The sequence below is a fragment of the Myotis yumanensis genome, unplaced genomic scaffold (assembly GCF_028538775.1).
Source record: "Myotis yumanensis isolate MYYU_CA2020_CCGP unplaced genomic scaffold, mMyoYum1.0.hap1 SCAF_1, whole genome shotgun sequence".
Lineage (NCBI taxonomy): Eukaryota > Metazoa > Chordata > Mammalia > Chiroptera > Vespertilionidae > Myotis > Myotis yumanensis.
Window position 1 is genome coordinate 51,510,578 of NW_027223752.1, and position 18,263 is coordinate 51,528,840.

An 18,263-nucleotide genomic window follows, 5' to 3' on the forward strand; every position below is an offset into this window, starting at 1 on the left:
CCAGCCAAGGCTGAGAACAGGTAGCTTGTCATCAATAGAAGGCCCATCCCCATCTCCCTGGAGCAAGATCCCACCAACATCCAATGGGGTGATCCTGGTGCTGAATATGTTGTGGAGTCCACTGGTGTCTGCACCACCTTGGAGAAGGCTGCAGCTCACTTGAAGGTTGGAGCCCAAAGGGTCATATCTATGCTCCCTTCTGCTGATGCCCCCACGTTTGCGATGAGTGTGAAACATGAGAAGTATGACAATTCCCTCAGGATTGTCAGCAATGCCTCCTGCACCACCAACTGCTTGGCCCACCACTGGCCAAGGCCATCAGCCGTGACAAGTTTGGCATTGTGAGGGACTCACGACCATCGTCTATGCCATCACTGCCACCCAGAAGCCTGTGGAGCAGCGGTTCTCAACCTGTGGGTCGTGACCCCTTTGGCGGTCCAACGACCCTTTCACAGGGGTCGCCTAAGACCATCCTGCAGATCAGATATTTACATTATGATTCATAACAGTAGCAACATTACAGTTATGAAGTAGCAACGAAAATAATTTTATGGTTGGGTCACAACATGAAGAACTGTATTTAAAGGGCCAGAAGGTTGAGAACCACTGGCTTAGAGGGTCCCTCTGGGAAGCTGTGGTGTGACGGCTCAGGGGCTGTCTAGAACATCATCTCTGCTCCTACTGGTGCTGCCAAGGCTGTGGGCAAGGTCATCCCTGAGCTGAATAAGAAACTCACTGGCATGGCCTTCCATGTCCCTACCTCCTACCTTCTGCACACTCCCTATTGGGGATCAAGCCCAAGACCGGAGCCCCGACAAGAATCGAACTAGTGACCTCTGGGTGCATGGGACGGCACGCAACCAACTCAGCCACACTAGCCAGGGCGTTGCTACTTTTAATCCCAACCTATTCAGAGTTAAACTGCCAGAAGGTTTGAGGTTAAATTGCAAGGGGTTTGAGGTAAAACATACTCGGCTTCCAGTCCTGTCCTGACTTCCCTACATTTCTGCTCTGTGATCTTGGGGCAGCTTCTAAACCTCTCTGAGCCACATGTGGAAAAGGGATTTAACCTTTTGGGTTAGAAATCTTGTGAGGGGAGATGGATTCTTCTAGCAATAGACAAGGCTCAGGTCACCTGCCCCCACCACACTTACTCCACCCATCCCTCTGAGGCTAGTTTACTTCAAACCATTTGAAAAATATACTCAACCTGATCAGAGGGTTACATTTTGTAATGCCTGTTTAAGTTTACCTGCCTGGGATGTTCTTCCAGGAAGTCTAGTGAGCCGCAGCGAGACAACCCCCACTCGGCAGCTAAATGGAGCTCTTCGTCAACATCCCCTTCTTCCTAAGCCTTTCACATGCTAATGCGCACTGTGGACCTCCCAGAGCTTTGGGGAGGGGAGGGGGGAATGGAGCCTCCCAAACTTACTCCCTGCAGCACCGCCCGGTATCTCCCCTGAGAAGGCGCGCACCGCCTGCTATTCACTCACCTTGGGCAATCTGTTTCATAATCTCTTAGCTCCAGCCTCCCATTTCCAGCCTCCGGAGACAGATTTCCTACCAAATCCAGCTTTCCTCTCCATCCAGTCCTGCTGCCCTCCGCCCGGCCCCCGGATTCACAGTCCCACCCTGGTCCCCTCCCACCAAGCTCTGTGAGGCCCAGTGCTTGTCCTTCTCTCCACCTCCCGATGACCTTGGTCGAGTTCACACCAGGGCCCTACATGGACCCAATTCTCCTTGTCTTTTTGCCTGACACTCCAGCCAAACCAGGCCCTCACACCCTGAGTTTTCCCACACCCATGCCCTTCCCTCTGCCTAGAATGCCCCCAGCTCCCCCTCTTCAGGTTCGGGCTCCAGTGCCGAGACCTCCCACGTGCCTTCCCAGCTGGCCTGCCTGAAGGCTGCTTCATCACTGGTGCGGTCCAGTGTAGTCTTTGATATCTAGTAGGTGCTCATAAATACCCGGAGTTGGAAAGAATGAGTCTAATCCACCTGCATTATACAGTGGGGGCACAGAAGTGACTGAGGGGGCCTCCGCAGGGCTCCTCTGTGAGCTAGGCTTTCTCTGCAATTCACTTTGGAAAGGAAGTCCCCCAGAGGCCAGGTGAGTCACCTTTCTCTGGGAAGACAACTGTCTAGAGCTCACCATATAGACTCCAGCAAAGATGTTGAGTGGAATCCTCTTGTCAGCTGGCCCTTTGGGGTCCCAGACTGCACTATCCATTCCGAAAGCCCATGGTTCCTACTCTGTTTCTGTCTTCCTGCTGGCATTCCGTAATTACCACCACCACCACCACCACTGTCTGAGGCAGAAGCGGCCTGAGGAATTATCCATCCAGGGGGCCCACAAAGGCTTCACAAGGTGCTTAACCTCCCAGGCTGTGTGCACAACTCTGTATGTCTGTGGATTTCTGGAGCCAGCATCCAGAGATGCCACCTGAGTCTCAAAGGGAGTTGAGGGGAGGGCAAGACCCAAATGAGATACAGAACAGTTATCTGTCTGGCCTCTCATTATAAAGGTGTTAATACATGTAAGGTTCATATTACTATACCTGAGTTGGCTCACAGCCTGGTTTTGTAAGTAAAGGGTTTTTTTTTATAGATAACTTTAAAAAAATTTTTAAATTATATTTTTAATCAGAGAGGAAGGAAAGAGAGAGATAGAAACATCAATGATGAGAGAATCATTGATTGGCTGCCTCCTGCACGCCCCCACTGGGGATCGAGCCCGCAACCTGGGCATGTGCCCTTGATAGAATCGAACCCGGGAACTTTCAGTCCACAGGCCGATGCTCTATCCACTGAGCCAAACGGGCTAGGGCAGTAGTTTTATTTGAACACAGCCATGCACATGTTTTTGTAAGGTCTGTGGCTGCTTTCCCACTATAGCTCTAGAGTAGTTGCAACACAGATGTAATTGTATAACTCACAGAGTCCTCTAAGGGTTGGTTGCCATTATGATGGTGGTGATACAGATGAACAACAGTAGGCCTCAAGCTACATGGCTAGTGATCTGGGGGTATTTACTTATTTATTTATTTATTTTTAAAATACATTTTTATTGATTTCAGAGACAGAGAGAGAGGAGATAGAAACATCAATGATGATTGGCTGCCTCCTGCATGCCTTCTACTGGGGATCGAGCCCACAACCTGGGCATGTGTCCCGACCAGGAATTGAACCTCAACCTCCTGGTTCATGGATCGATGCTCAACCCTGAGCTACACCAGCCAGGCTCAAGGATTCTATAACAAACCTGCTGTGTCCTCCAGGACGAGCTATTGGGGACGGAGGAGTGGGTAGGGAGAAGCTGACTTTATGGCTCTGCAGAATGACCTCACTGCCTCCAAGGTCCGAAGTGATTAGACCTGTGTACCTTTGATACCTCATTTGCTCCAGTCACATTGGCCTTCCTCTCGTCTGTCAAATGCGCAAATTTTCTTCTTACCTCAGGACCTTTGCATATGCTGATTTAACTGTCTTTTTCTGTCATTCAGGTCCCAGCTCAGATATCACCACTCTCTTCTGGGGCCAAATCACTCTTTATGCTTACATGGCACTTGTAAGCAAAGTGTTTTGTCCACTTGCTATTGTTTTTTGTTGGTCTCCCTGAATGTAATGTGAGGTTTCTGTCTCATTCACTGCTGGAGCCCAGTGCCTAACAGTGGGTTTTCTTATGTTACTCAATAACTGTTTATTAAATGAATGAAATGATTCTTGAATAGAGTGTATCTTCTCTTCCTGGCTCTGTAAACCCACTCACTGAGCCACATTTTTCTTCTCTGAGCCTCAGTTGCTTCCTATGTAAAGTGGACTATGAGGTTTAGATGAGAAGCTCCTAGCCTTTTGGTTTGAACATTCTATGACATGAAAGCACTGCCAGGGGCCTGACATTGGTAGGAGATAATAGGTTTGGAGATAATAGGTTATATTTGACTATGAGCCTCAGTCCCAGCCCAGGCCCTGGGGACAGATGGTAACATCTCTACTGAAGGATGAAGGAAGGAAGAGGTGAGGGAGTAGGAGGAAGGGAGACCCAGTATCTGGCAGGCAGGGAAGGCTCTGAGAGCTGCAGGCCCAGGGCCAGGAAGGAAGTGTCCAGAAAAGGGAGGCAGACAGGAAGTGGGAGCAACCCCACCTCAGAGGCATGCCTTTGAGCTTCAGCGTTGTTTGAAATTTGTATTACAAGTATGCATTAATTTTTTTGTGTGTGTGTGTTTTATTAAATTTATTGGGGTGACATTGGTCGACATGACCATGTAGGTGTCAGGTGTGGGTTTCTATGTTACAAGATCTGTATATTTGTGTGTGTTTTTAAAAATTGATTTTAGCCCTAGCTGGTTTGGCTCACTGGATAGAGCATCGGTCTGGGGACTGAAGGGTCCCAGGTTCGATTCCAGTCAAGGGCATGTACCTTGGTTGCAGGCACATCCTCAGTGGGGGATGTGCAGGAGGCAGCTGATCGATGCTTCTCTCTAATCAATGTTTCTGACTCTCTATCCCTCTCCCTTCCTCTCTGTAAAAAATCAATAAAATTATTTTAAAAAAATAAAAAATAAAATAAAAATTGATTTTAGAGAGAGAGAGAAACATCAATTTGCTGTTCTACTCACTCAAGCATTCACTGGTTGATTCTTGTATGTGCCCTGACCAGAGATCACACCCGATACTTTGGCATGTCAAGATGACACTTTACCCTAGCCGGTTTGGCTCAGTGGATAGAGCATTAGCCCTTGGACTGAAGGGTCCCAGGTTTGATTCTGGTCAAGGGCACATATCTCAGTTGCAGGCTTGATACCCAGTCCAGGTCAGGGAGTGGTCAGGAGGCAACCAATTGATGTGTCGCTCGCTCTCACATCAATGTTTCTCTCTCTGTCTCTCCCCTTCCTTTTCCACTCTCTTTAAAAATCAATGGAAAAATATCCTGGGGTGAGGATTAACAACAACAACAACAACAAAAAATGACACTCCAACCCTCCAGCCGAGCTGCCTGGCTAGGGCAGTATGTATTAGTTTTGCAACTGAAAAAATTAAAATGCACGTGCCCTTTGACCCAGTAATTCCACTTCTAGGAATCGCCCCACAGGTAGAGAAGTTTGTGTGAAATGACGCATGTCAAGGCTATGTACAGCAGGCTTGTTTGAAACAGCAAGACTGGAAACAATCTAAATGTCCACCAAAAGGGGGCAAGCTAGATAAACCAGGGCAAATCCACAAAATGGAGTATTATAGAGATGTTAAAAATAACAGTCAGTCTGTTAAGTGCTGATGTGTGAGAATCTCCAAGGTCTCTCTTACGTAAAAGAAGGCACAGAGCAATGTATACAGGGTGTCTACCATTTATATGAAAAGCTATACACACACGTTTATAAATACTCAGAATACCCCTGGAACTTGTACTAGTTGCCAGGGGATGGGGTTGAGGGGAGCCTTAATGTTCAATCTATATATATGAAAGCGTAATATGCAAATCAACCAGACGGTGGAATGACTGCTTGCTATGACATGCACTGACCACCAGGGGGCAGACACTCCACGCAGGAGCTACCACCAGCCCGCAGGCCCCGATTGCCCAATCAGGGCCTGCCGCCCAACCTCTCGGTTCCTCCCCCTGGCCGGCAGGCTCTGATTGCCCAATGGGGAAGGGGAACAGGGAGTGGCAGTGGGTATGGGTGGCGCCAGGCCAAGGTGGGTGTGAGTGAGCAGGGCCCTGATTGCCCCGCTGGTCGACCCACACACAGGGCAGCGACCAGCATTGGCGGCAGGGGGTGGGGCCGGCTGCCGGCACTGGGAAAGATTGGCCCTGATCACAGGCCAGGCCTCGGGACCCAACCTGTGCACAAATTTCATGCGCAGGACCTCTAGTATTTTTATAAAACTGAGTTAAAACTCATATAACATGAATCATCTTAACCATTTTATTTATTTTTTTAAAAATACATTTTATTGACTTCAGAGAGGAAGGGAGAGGAAGAGATAGAAACATCAATAATGAGAGAGAATCATTGATCGGCTACCTCCTGCACGCCCCACACTGGGGATTGAGCTTGCAACCTGGGAATGTGCTCTGACAGGAAATCGAACCGTGACCTCCTGGTTCATAGGTCAATGCTCAACCACTGAGTCGCACCAGCCAGGCCATTTTAACCATTTTAAAATGTACAATTCATTACATTCAGTGTTGTCTAACCATCACCTCAATGTAGCTCCAATATTTTCATCACACACACACAAACAAACAAACACCCCAAACACCACTGCCTCTATTAGCAGTTACTCTCTATTTCTCAACTCCTAGGCCCTGGCAACCACAAATCTACTTTCTGTTTCTACAGAATTGCTGATGATTCTACATATTTCATATAAATAGAATCATATAGTATGTGACCTTTTGTGTCTGGCTTTTTTTACTTAGTATGTTTTTGAGGTTCATCCATGTTGATCCTTCTCATGGATTTTTATATTCCACCAGAGGCCCGGTGTACAACTTTTGTGCACTGGGGTGTAGGGGGGGAGAGAGTCCCTCAGCCCAGCCTGCACCCTCTCACAGTCCGGGACCTCTCGGGGAATGTCTGACTGCCAGCTTAGGCCCACTCCCCCTAAGCTGGCAGGCAGACACCCCCCGAGGGGTCCTTAGCACTGCCACGGAGGTGGGAGAGGCTCCCACCACTGCCACTATGCTTGCCAGCCGTAAGCCCGGCTTCTGGCTGAGTGGCGTTCCCCCTGTGGGAGCGCACTGACCACCAAGGGGCAGCTCCTGTGTTGAGCATCTGCCCCCTGGTGGTCAGTGCGTGTCATTGCGACTGGTCGTTCCGCCATTTGGTCAATTTGCATATTAGCCTTTTATTATATAGGATTGTATATATGACTATAACACATTTTGTTTATTCATTGATGGACATTTGGGTAGTCTCCACCTTTTGGCTATTGTGAATAGCACTACTCTGAACACTCATGTACAGGTCTTTGTTTAAATATCTGTATTCAATTATTTCAGGTACATATCTAGGAGTGGAATTGTTGGGTCATCTGGTAATTCTATGTTTAACTTTCTTAAGGACTGAAACTGATTTTAATATTCTTTTGTACCTTGTGAATCTTATACTATAAGTACCATGACAAATATTAGCTTTTCTAGAAACAAAGAAAAATATACATATAAAATGAAGGTGCACATTTATTTAAAAAAAAAAAACTTACTGTATAAATACAAGGGATTATTGCTAGATACAAAATTAGCAAATACTTAGCTAGAGGATTCCTGGAAGAAAACTGCATTTTGGACTTACACTTTAATTCGTTTGTTTCATTGTAGTTCCAGTGGTGGAATATAGGGAGACCTGAGTTCAAATCTCAGTCCTAACAGTTATAGCTGTGCATCACTATATAGGTTACCTAACCTCTTTGCATCACAAATGTAAAATACAGAAAAATCACCTGTCCAGCCAGCTGTGAGAGCTGAATGAGTTCTGAGACATCTTATGCCTAGCTCTGAGCCTGGCACACAGCTGGCAGCCTAGGTTAGCAGCCTTATGCAGGCAGGATTTGGAAGCTACTCTCTTCTATCCTGAGATCTGTACTCTGCAGCCTTTTTCACATCAGCTTCTCTGATTCCTCACATGCTCAAAGAATTCCTGCAGCCCTAACCAGTTTGGCTCAGTAGATAGAGCGTCGGCCTGCGGACTGAAAGGTCCCAGGTTCAATTCCGGTCAAGGGCATGTACCTTGGTTGCGGGCACATCCCCAGTAGGAGGTGTGCAGGAGGCAGCTGATCAATGTTTCTAACTCTCTATCCCTCTCCCTTCCTCTCTGTAAAAAAATCAATAAAATATATATATATATATATATATAAAAAAAAAGAATTCCTGCAGGCCTGGCCCTGCTGAGCAGAGTCCCCCTCCCACAGTATTTCACCACCCCTAGTGCCCGTCCAGAAGAGAGGCCAACCAGAGTGTGAGGGGACAAGAACCAGAGTCAGGTGCTGGCAATGGGGCCCACTGTCTGCCAAGGACTACCCTATGATAGGGAGCTATAGAGCTCAGGGCCACATATATGGAGGAGTTGCCTAAAGGAACAGGGAGACAGATTTGGGTTTAACCAGAGGCACACCTTAAATTTTTAATTGAAAGGACATAATGCCAAGCACTGTTGTGTAATTCTACACAAACTGTCCCCATTTCACAGATGAAGAAATTGAGGCTCGGAGTCCTTAGTCACTTTGCACAAAGTCACAAAAACAAATATAAAGTGCACCAAGGTTTGAACCCAGGCCTGTCTCAGTCTAGAACTTGGAAGCTCAGCTTCTGTGCTAAGAGGTCAATGGCCAAGTACTTGACATATGTTAATTATCACTAATCATTACCTGATAACAATATTGCTGTAAGTAGAGCTGGAGGTGTAGCAGTAGGATGAGCCGTTGGGGTGGGTGAAGTTGCTTTTCCCCCAAGTTCAGGCCAAGGCTGGATTAGTCTTTGGTGGAGATTCGAGTGTTTGCTGCAGGCAGTTGGATTCAGGTCCCAGGGTTCTAGTTGCTAGGGTACCAGGAGATTCCTAAGGTCTGCCCCTAGAAATTTGGATGTAGTTGTTTTCGCTGGGCCACAGGAGTCTGTCTTCTTCAAAAGGCAATTCTGGTCTGCAGCCAAGTGTGAGGTCCATTGACTTGTGTGACCACTAGGGCCCCTTCTAATACAGACTCTATGATCTGCAATGCCCACCTCAGGGGAAGCATACTGCCTCCTTAAATCCCTGAAGTCTAAGAGAGAATGAGTGCAGCTGCTCCCTTTCCCTTATGAATCAGAGGCTTTTTGGAAGGCAAAAAGGACTGTAAAAGGAGCCTCACTGGCAACTTCAGCGGGGAAGGTAGAGCCAGCTCATCCTCCCTCCTTGCCCCTCCCCACCCCACTCTAGGCAGAGCCAGTCCCCAGAAGATTGTCATTTGCCCCACTGGACCCTGGGTCAAGTACAACTATTCCTACTTTCAGTCCCTAGGTCTTTCTCGGAAACTGTCTAGTGGGGCCAGCTTCCTGGCATGCCAGGCAATTCTGCAATTTGTCTGGCGTGCGGGGCCCTCTCTCAGGCTCTGAGAGACCTGCAACTCAGGCAGGGAAGCAGGCCAGAGTGGCATTCTCAGTGACCTTTGGTTCCCTGGGAAGGACTCGAAAACAGTAAAAGTTTAGCAAGTGCCATTTAATCGTTGCCAGAACCTCTTTTTTTTTTCTTTTTAAACACACACTTTCTAAAGGATAAAAGATCATTTGAGGGCTCCATATGAAAATATCTGTGATTAGCTTTGTTTTTTTTTCTTAGAAAGAAAACTTCCAAGCTATCTGCCTTTGAAATTAAATAGAAAGTATAAAATGAATTCAGTGCCTGGCTGTGTGACCTTAGATGTTGATTTCAGCCGCTGAAACTCAGTTTCCCCATTTGCAAAGACCACTGGCCCAGTGGTTGGATAGGACCTGGCAGTGGGGCGGGGGCTCTGGCTGCAGAGAGGGAGGTGTAAGTTGGGAACCCAGAATCTAGGCCAGGAACCTTTGACCTGCCCAGACACCCCTTTTGGGTTTCTGATTGTTGTTTTTTAATCTTTTGCTTACTTTTCAGGTTCCTGGCATCCTACTCTCTCTCCCACTTTGGGAGAAGGAAGAAAAAGCAGTAATTGACATGTTAGTATAAAAATACCCCTCTCAGGGATTTTTTTCCATGGTAACTCAAGCCTTTCATTCATTCAATATTCATTCCTAAACCCCCTCCACCAGGACCTGAGCTGGGCACTGAGAATTCAGAAAAAGATACCACCCTGTCCTCGGGGTCCCCCCCTAATTTTCAGCCACATGGAAACAGAAAAAATAACATTATGTGCAGGGAGGGCAGAGACACTGCCTCTTGGGAAGACTGGGTTCTAAGTGAAGTTCTTGGTTCTATTCCTTTGCTGATTTTATAATCACTCCTCTTGTTGCCTTAGAGCCGTGGTCGGCAAACTGCGGCTCTTTGGCCCCTTGAGTGTGGCTCTTCCTAAGCCTTAGGAGTACCCTAATTAAGTTAATGACAATGTACCTACCTATATAGTTTAAGTTTAAAAAATTTGGCTCTCAAAAGAAATTTCAATCGTTGTACTGTTACTATTTGGCTCCGTTGACTAATGAGTTTGCCGACCACTGCCCTAGAGCTTTGAGGCCCTCATAGAACTTCCAGAGCTGGGATCTCATTTAACACTCAAGAGAGCCTGGATAACACTCAGGAGAGCCTGAAAGGCACCTCCCGTTTTACTATGAGAAAACGAAGCCACAGGGAGATTAAACGACCTGCCTGTGGTCACGTAAACTTAAACCCCGGCCTTCTGACACAGTTTTTTTTTTAGAAATACTGTTTGCTTTGGATTTGAACTTGGGATCTAGGTAACTGTGTGGCCCAGAGTAAAGGAGGCAAGGGGAGAAGGAGAGAGCTCAGGAACTTTGGGTTGAAAAGACCCAGTTTTCAATCTTGACCTGCATCACCTTTAAACTAGCAGTAGGATCAAGGGTAATAATCACAATCAACAAGAGCTTACCAGGAGCTCTTACTTAACTTGTATAACACGTCCTTGAAGTTGTGCACTGTATTCCCATTTTACAGATGAACTCGTTGATACTCAGCTGGTAGGCTGCCCAAGGTCACAGAATCAGAGTCCTGTCGCAGGGCTATTTCACATTTTCCCCATCATCCATGCCATCCACTAGTAGCTAGGCAAGTTCCCCAATATTCCTGGGTCTCAGTTTTCTAATCTTTAATTAGGAATAGCAGGAACAATGGGAAGATTAAGTCAGACTGCACATTAAGTGCCTGGGGCAGGAAGGCAAAGGTACTTTATAAATGTCAGCATCCAGCCCCCTTCCCTTCCTGAGACCTCTTACACCAAGGGGAGCTTAAACCTGTAAATGCCAAGAAAATATACCTTAGCCCAGTCTTTGGGCTTCAAGGTCACCCTCTCTACCTGCCTTCTCATTGCCCAGGCTTTCTTGATGGTGGGGAAGCTGAGGTTAGAAAGTAGCAAGGCATACATACCCTCAGGATGCTGGGTGGGTCCCAGGGCAGCATTTCTCAGGAGTGAGGCCATCTGAATCTTTTCCATCCCCTAAGAATAAAACACCAAAGGATGACGTATGTACAGTAAATCAAAGAGAAAGGGCCATACACCCCAGATAACCCAGAGGCCCCAGGAATGGTCCAATATCATTTCAGCGAAGGGTTATTAACATCTACCACTGCAAATGCCCATCCCTCATCAAGTTCTCTGCAGAAATGGAAAGGTGAGGCTGTATTCACTTAGCAAGGTTTGTGGATACTTCTCAGAGTCAGAGATTTTCACATCTGGTAGGTGAGACTGCAAGACGAGGTATTCCCAGGCTCAAGAGGACACAGAGAAGGCCCTATGAGAGCATTTGGGAAGGGGTGTGGGTGGGGAAAGATCAGGAAGCTGGGGAAGGGATGGGGGGTGGCCTTAGGCCAGTGATGGCGAACCTTTTGAGCTTGGCGTGTCAGCATTCTGAAAAACCCTAACTTAATTCTGGTGCTGTGTCACATATAGAAATTTTTTGATATTTGCAACCATAGTAAAACAAAGACTTATATTTTTTATATTTATTTTATATATTTAAATGCCATTTAACAAAGAAAACTCAACCAAAAAAATGAGTTCGCATGTCACCTCTGACACACGTGTCATAGGTTCGCCATCACTGCCTTAGGCAAAGGGAACAGAAATGTGAGAAGCTCAGAGGTAATGGGAAGCCTGGCACCAAGGGGTGAGGGGGCACTGAAGAGGTTGCTAGAGGCTGGCTACCAGGTCAGAGTTGGAAGAGACTGAGTTAAAAGTTCTCACCCGCCAGGCAGTTGGCCAGAGTTGTATACCCTGAACTCTTCTCTCTAGCCCCATTTGCATCAACTGGATACTCACACCAGGGTGGGTGGGACCTTTGCGTTTACATAATCTCCCAATCCCTCTGGAGTCAGAGATTCTTCCATTTCAGGAGCTGTGGGGATACAAGGTGGAATAAGACAGGTGCTGCCTCCAATATGCTTAAAGGCTGGCCACAATCCAGGAAGCTTTCTGAAGCAATAAGAATCCTCGTGTAAGGTGTTTCTCATGAAGGCAAAAGAGAGTAAAACTGGAAAGAATGCAAATGTCTAATAACAAAAGATGTCAAATTGTGGCACATCGCCCTAGCTAGTCTGGCTCAGTGAAAGGGTTCCGGGTTCGATTCCGGTCAAGGACATATGCCTGGGTTGCGGGCTCAGTTGCTAGGAAAGGGCATGCAGGAGGCAGCCGATCAATGATTCTCTCTCATCATTGATGTTTCTCTCTCCCTTCCTCTCTGAAATCAATAAAAAAATGTATATTAAAAAAATTATGGCACATCTCATGGGGGTTAACAATAAAAAATTATGACTGAATAATTTTAAGAAATGCTCATGACAAATTTAAGAAAAAGGGGTTCTGAAACTATAGATCGCAAATTTATGCACGGACAAAAAGATTAGAAGGAAATATTAATAAATTGCTCTCTAGATGGCAGATTGTTTCCTAAACTATTTTATAGCTTACAACTCTTCAACGATGTGCATATATTGCTCTTATCATCAGAAAAGTAATAAATATTTAAAAAAAATTATCAGCTTCATGTCACGGAAAAATACAGCAGTGGGGGTCAATTGTGGACCCTGTGTCATTTGTCACTTCTTCGGGCCTCAGCTTCCTTCTCTATAAAATGGGAACCTGAAGGGCAAGATGAGACGCCCTTCCTCTTTGAAAAATTCCAAACTATCAAGATACCGGAGTTTAGAAAACTGGCCAGGCTTCTCCTCCCGGCAGAAAAGGGAGCCGAACTGAAGCAGGAATTTGAGGGAAGTGAGGATTTGGATTGATAAAGCGGGAAAAGCGGAGAGGAAAGAAAAAGGGAGGAGGAGGGAGAGGAATAATCCTGATGGGACAAAGCTGGTGGTCCGCCTGCTGGGAAGATCTAGGGCAGGGGTGGGGGAGATTATGCTGGGTGGAGTGCGGCTTGTGAAGGATGGTCAGGATGTCTACGGACTCACAAGGTTGGCTCCATCTGGAGGGGCCAGAGGCTGGAAGTACCTAAAAACGTTTGGGTAAAGAGAAGCACTTCTCATGGAATGGCAGTGCCTGCTCCCTATAGGAGGCGGTTACCCTCATACTAGAGCCTGAACCTAATGTTCACAATGGGGGGGGGGGGGGGGGGGGAGACCAGGGTGCTTCTGGCCTATCCACCAGCACATAGTAGGTGCTCAACCATGATTTACTGGGAGAATATGTCTTTGGGAAAGACACTGCTTATTTCTAGGCCTCAATTTACCTAACTGTGAAGTGGCAGGCTAGGAAGGGGATTACGATTTGTTGTGGAGACTAAGCCGTCCCACTAGATACTCCCGGGTGGCCGCGCTAGCCTTGCCTAGCAGGTCGGCATACTGAGGCTCGGAAGGGTTGAGTCACTGGTTTAGGGTCTGGGATCCTCACTGGTCTGACTGCCCACCCAACCTCACTCCACCGACGTCGCGCGCCGCGTCCAACATTAAAACGCAGGTGCGGCGACCAGGTTGGCCCGGAAAGTGAGCAGAAACTAGGAGCAGGGAAGCAAATCACGCCAGGTCCCGCCGGTCTCTTCCGTCCCAACGGAGCCTCTGGCCGGGGTTCCGGGGTCGCAGCTCGAGTTCAGAGCCAGGGGCGCCAGTCCTGGGGCAGCTCCCCCGGCCTCGTGGCTGCTGCTCTTGAAGAGCACACCGAGGTGGGGGGGGGGGGGGGGGGCGGGTTGCACAGGGTGGCGGCAGGGGCCGGCCTCAGCCCGAGCGGGTTTTCAAAAGTCAGAGGAAAAGCCCTCCGAGGGCTGCGCCCTTGAGACCCGGGGAGGGGAGTCACTGCCGCCGCGCCCAGGCCGCAGGTGGCTCTCCCTTCCCTGTGCCTCGGGCTCTGAATGGGAGGGGCAAGGTGTGTTCGTGTGGGGGGCTTGAGGCCGTGGTAAGAGAGCACCCAAAGCTGGAGGGTGGGAAGGGGAAGGGGAGGGCGCACGGAGCCTTCTCAGTCACGGGAGGTACCCCCGGCTGGAGCTTGTGAGCATTCGGATCCCCAAGACTCGTCTCCCCGCCCAGAGTCCCAGCGGCGGCCGGGGTTGGGAAGGGAGCTGAGGTCTACGTCCCACCCTCGGGGCTGGAAGCCTGAGGCCAGAGAGGGGAAGCGATTTCCTCAAGGTCACGCAGCAAAACTGCGCCCAGCCGGGGCCAAAGCCCAGGTGTCCGCGCCCACCCCACGGCCCCACCCTCCTCCCCAGAACCTGCCCCCCAAAGCAACCCTGAGCTCCTGGGAGAGCGGAGCGCGCGGGCCAGGTCTGGGCGCTGAATTTGGGGGTGCAATGGGTGCCCCGGGCCCTATGATCCCGGATCAGGGCACAAGCTGAGCCTCCTTCCTGAAGCCGACGACTCAGGAGTCCAGCTGGAGCCCCCCACGTGGGGTCGCCGGGGCGGGGTTGGCGAGGGACGCAGGGGCGCCCGGCACCCAGCTCCACGGTCCGCGGGCTGGGACAGCGCGGCCCCTTTAAGAAAGTTCGCCGGGCAAGTTCATCAAAGTTTAAAAACTTGCGGAGAAAGGAAAAGGGGAAAGATGGGAGCGGGAGAGACCACGAGAGCGAGGGGGAAAGCCCCGCCGGGGGCTAGCGCGCCGCGGCCCGGCCGGGGCGAGTCCTCAGTGGGCGGCGGGGATTGGCTGCGCGTTCCCCCGGAGACCGCGCGGAGGGCGGGGGGCTGGCCCGGCCCCAGCTGAGGCCGGTTCCGGCCCCCGCCCCCCGCCGCCGCCCGGCGCCCGCCCCCTCCCCCGGCGCCCGCCCCCCGCCGCCGCCGCCGCCGCGGGCGCACTCGGCGGTCGCAGTGAAAAGGCGGAGGCGGCGGCCACTCCGGCTCGGCTCCGGTTCGCAGTGCCTCCCCCGCCGCACCCCCTCCCCGCCTCCCGCACCCGCCAAACTTGATGTGACCCCAGCCCGACGCGGCGGCCGCCCCTCTCACCGCCCCGCGCGCCCCCCACCGCCACCCCGCCCCGCACCCCCGGAGCGCACCGCTCACCGCGCCCCCTCCCACCTCCTCGCCGGGGCCGGCGCCGCTCTCGCCCTCCGCGTTCCCTTCCTCTCGTCACCCCTCCCACCCCCCCGCACCATGAGCAACCTGAAGCCGGACGACGAGCACAGCACCGGCACCGGCACGGGCTCGGGCTCCGGCGGCACCCTGGAGGAGGAGGTGGGTCTGCGCCCCGGGACTGGTCGGGTGAAGTGCGCGCGGAGGTGGGCGGGAGAGAGGGCGCGCGGGGCCGGTCCGGCCATCGCTCCCGGAGCCTTCCCGCCGCTGCCCTTCGACCGGGGAGGAGCAGCCCGTGTCCGGCGGGCGGGGGCGCACGGCCTGGACTGCCCCGCCGGGCGGGCATTGTCTCCCCGCCCTCCGGGGCTTGGGGCGGGCCGTGCGCCGGCCGCGGTCCGTGCGTCCCGCGGTGGGCGAGCGGCACCACGGCCGCCCCACGCCTCCTGCCCGCGCGTCCCTCGTCCTCCGCTCTCGGCCCGACTGGCTGCTCCCCTCCCGGCGCCTCCCCGCATGGCCGGGACTCCCACCTCGGCTGGAAGGAACTGAGCGGGATTAGCGCGGCGGGCGGGCGGCACCGTCCCGTGCCCTCTCCACCCTGACCCCTCCCCGTGACCTTGGAGGCCCGGGGCAGCCGCCGGCACCGTGGTTCACTAGAGCTGGTGGTGGCGGCGGCGGGTGCACGGGCTTCCCTCACGGCCCCAGAACCGGGCTCTGGCGAAGAGGTCAGCGGCAGTTAATTAGAGTTGGGAAGGCGATGCCTAAAGACACTTCCCGGTTCGCCTCCCTCGGTTTTGCCCAGGCAGCCAAGCTAGGACCCCAGAGCTGGCCTGGATGGATTCCGAAAGCAGAGGCGACGTTATCTGGTCCGCCAGCCATGTGCTAAGACTTGGGAGTATGAGGTGGCTTCGTGGAACCTCCAGCAGCTGGGTGGTTAATGGGATGGTGAAATCAGGGAGGATGTGGGGGGTGCGGTGGTGGATTTGGCTATCAGTGGATGGAGACCAGGAGCTGGGCCGCAAAGACAAAAACTGGTGTGGAAAGGGGACAGGGTTTGCAGCTCCCTTGAAGGGCCTGGGCCTCTGCTGTGTCACTCCAGGGCTGAGAGACCCTTCCTGCCCCACCCTGTCATGCTCTTGCCCAGGAAACCAAGGACCAGTTATCCATCCTGAGCTCCCTTCCCCTTGGTCTGGGGGAGAAACCGCAGAGCCCCTTGGTGGGGGTTGGTGTTGCTACCCCCTCCATTCCGGTGATGTTGCCGCTGGCCTGGCCGTGCTATAGGTTTGGTGCAGAATGGCGGCCACAGCCCCACTGCTGGGCTGGGCTCCTCAAAGTGGGAGGGATGGTGGGAGGGTCACACTGCCGGCTCCCACTCTTAGCAACTCAGAGCCTGCTGCCAGCCCCAGTCCACCAATGGCATGACATCTTGAGAATCTAGGTCTAAATTCTGCTTTTTGGGGGGTGGGGGTTGGGGGGGGGGGAAGCGGGATACACAACTCTTAACGCTCTAGTGTGGCCAGGGAGGCCCTGACATCGGTCCACTAGTGTGGTGTGGGCTCTAGTGTGGTGGGGTTGTTTTGGCTCCTGAAGGTCTTGTCCTCCTTGGATCTTGATGCCCACAGGTCATGGCGTTTCGGACCTTAACCCCATCCTGACTCTACCTGGTTGTTCAGAATCTCCCCCTTAGAGTTGGGGGAGGGTGACAGGGTTGCTGGTGTGGGGGGCCTCTGCTTGGCCTTCCGGTGGGCTGAAATTGAGGGAGAAAAGCTGCCTCCTACAAAGCTGGACAAGGACCCAGAATGCCACTTCTGCTAGAGGGTTGACTTAAGCAGGGACCTCACGCTGCCCAAGAGGCTGGGCTAGCCCTCAGACCTACCGCTTTGAGGTGGGAAGGGTGAACCATGTGGCCAGGCTGGTCTTGGAGAAAACATTTCAGGTCCTGGTCGCTTTTTCTAAGTGCCTTTTCTGAGAGAGAGGGCAGAATCCTCAAGAAGTGGAATCCTTGCTACTCCTTGGGGGTGGAGGTGGCCACAGCACTGTAAGAGTTCAGGGAGTCAGTGCAGCTGGTATTGGTGGAAGGCCCTGTTTAAAGATCTAAAACTGAGGGCTCTGGGGATCTCCTGGAGCCCAGTGTCTGCCTGGTCAGGTAAGCACAAGGATTGGCCCCCTTCCCTGATTAGCCTTCTGAACAGTGAGTAGACGAAGAGCTTTCTTGCCGGGGTTCCATCTTAGCTTGGTGGGTTGAGCTGGAACTGGACTCCTTCTCTTTAGCATAGATGCCCCCTAGGTGGTTAGTTCTGCTAACCCTAAGAGCCACCCCCTAGGGAATCTGCATTAGCAGTAGGGTTTACTCTCATGGCTGATCTAGGCTGCCTCTTCCCAGCTGACTATGGAGGTTAACTAAAGCAACCCTAGAAAATCGAGGAATCCTACTTGGCCCACATAGGACCTCAATTCCTAAAGGTGTTAGATCACTGGAGAAGGGTGTATTTTCATGGTTCCAGGATGGGGTTTCAGTGGGGCTGCTCATCTTTGTGTAGCTTGGACTCTTGGACAACTGCTTTGTCTTTATAGCCTGGGCTCTCCCTGGTTGCCCACCTTACCCATGGGGGCTTCATCCATATCATAAATATTAGGTTCCTTTTCTGGACTAGGGTCAGGAATATAGATGAAAGATCACAGACTCGGGGGTGAGAAGGATTTGCCAGGAAGTGACGGAATGTTGAAGACAATGGTAGATAAAATAAGGGGATATCAGCAAGTGATAGGGTGGTGCCACTGAGAAGTTACGAGGTCTGCCCTCCCTGAGATGCAGCTAAGTAGGAGGTTGTTAGACCAGTGAGGGTGGGAAAGGCATTCCAAGAAGAGAGAATCCTATATAATGAAAGCCTAATATGCAAATTGTCCCCTCGGGCGGTCCCCTGGCTATGACGTGCGCTGACCACCAGGGGACGGTGTGGAACATGGTGGGCATAGGTGAGGTGGTGCTGGCAGGGGGTGGCAGTGGAGGTGCTGCCAGCCCTGATGGGCCTGATGGGCCCCATCGAGAGCGGGATCGAGGTGGGATGGTGGAGCAGGAGAGTGGGCGGCACCAGGCCAAGGCGGGTGCAAGCAGGGCCTGATCGCCCCGCTGATTGCCCCACAGACAGCAAC

At 51.4% G+C, this 18,263-nt stretch overlaps 1 protein-coding gene and 1 long non-coding RNA gene across 4 annotated transcripts in view; one reads left to right on the plus strand and one right to left on the minus strand.

Moving 5' to 3' along the window:
• Positions 1–15,419, minus strand: part of LOC139014176 (uncharacterized) — a 24,867-nt gene extending 9,448 nt beyond the window's left edge. The window contains exons 1-4 of one of the 2 annotated variants that reach the window (XR_011472202.1): positions 15,204–15,419; positions 11,935–12,010; positions 11,043–11,112; positions 8,365–8,565 (exon numbers count right to left, since the gene is read on the minus strand). This is a non-coding gene — a long non-coding RNA (uncharacterized lncRNA). Of the gene's footprint in view, positions 1–8,364; positions 8,566–11,042; positions 11,113–11,859; positions 12,011–15,203 lie in introns of both variants that reach the window. The other variant, XR_011472203.1, reaches the window with a different exon arrangement.
• RBPMS2 (RNA binding protein, mRNA processing factor 2) overlaps positions 14,906–18,263 on the plus strand; it is a 28,977-nt gene continuing 25,619 nt past the window's right edge. For both annotated transcript variants that reach the window (XM_070421018.1, XM_070421028.1), the window contains exon 1: positions 14,906–15,275. In XM_070421018.1, the coding sequence (XP_070277119.1) occupies positions 15,195–15,275 (81 nt within the window). In that variant the 5' untranslated portion in view covers positions 14,906–15,194. The remainder of the gene's footprint in view (positions 15,276–18,263) is intronic.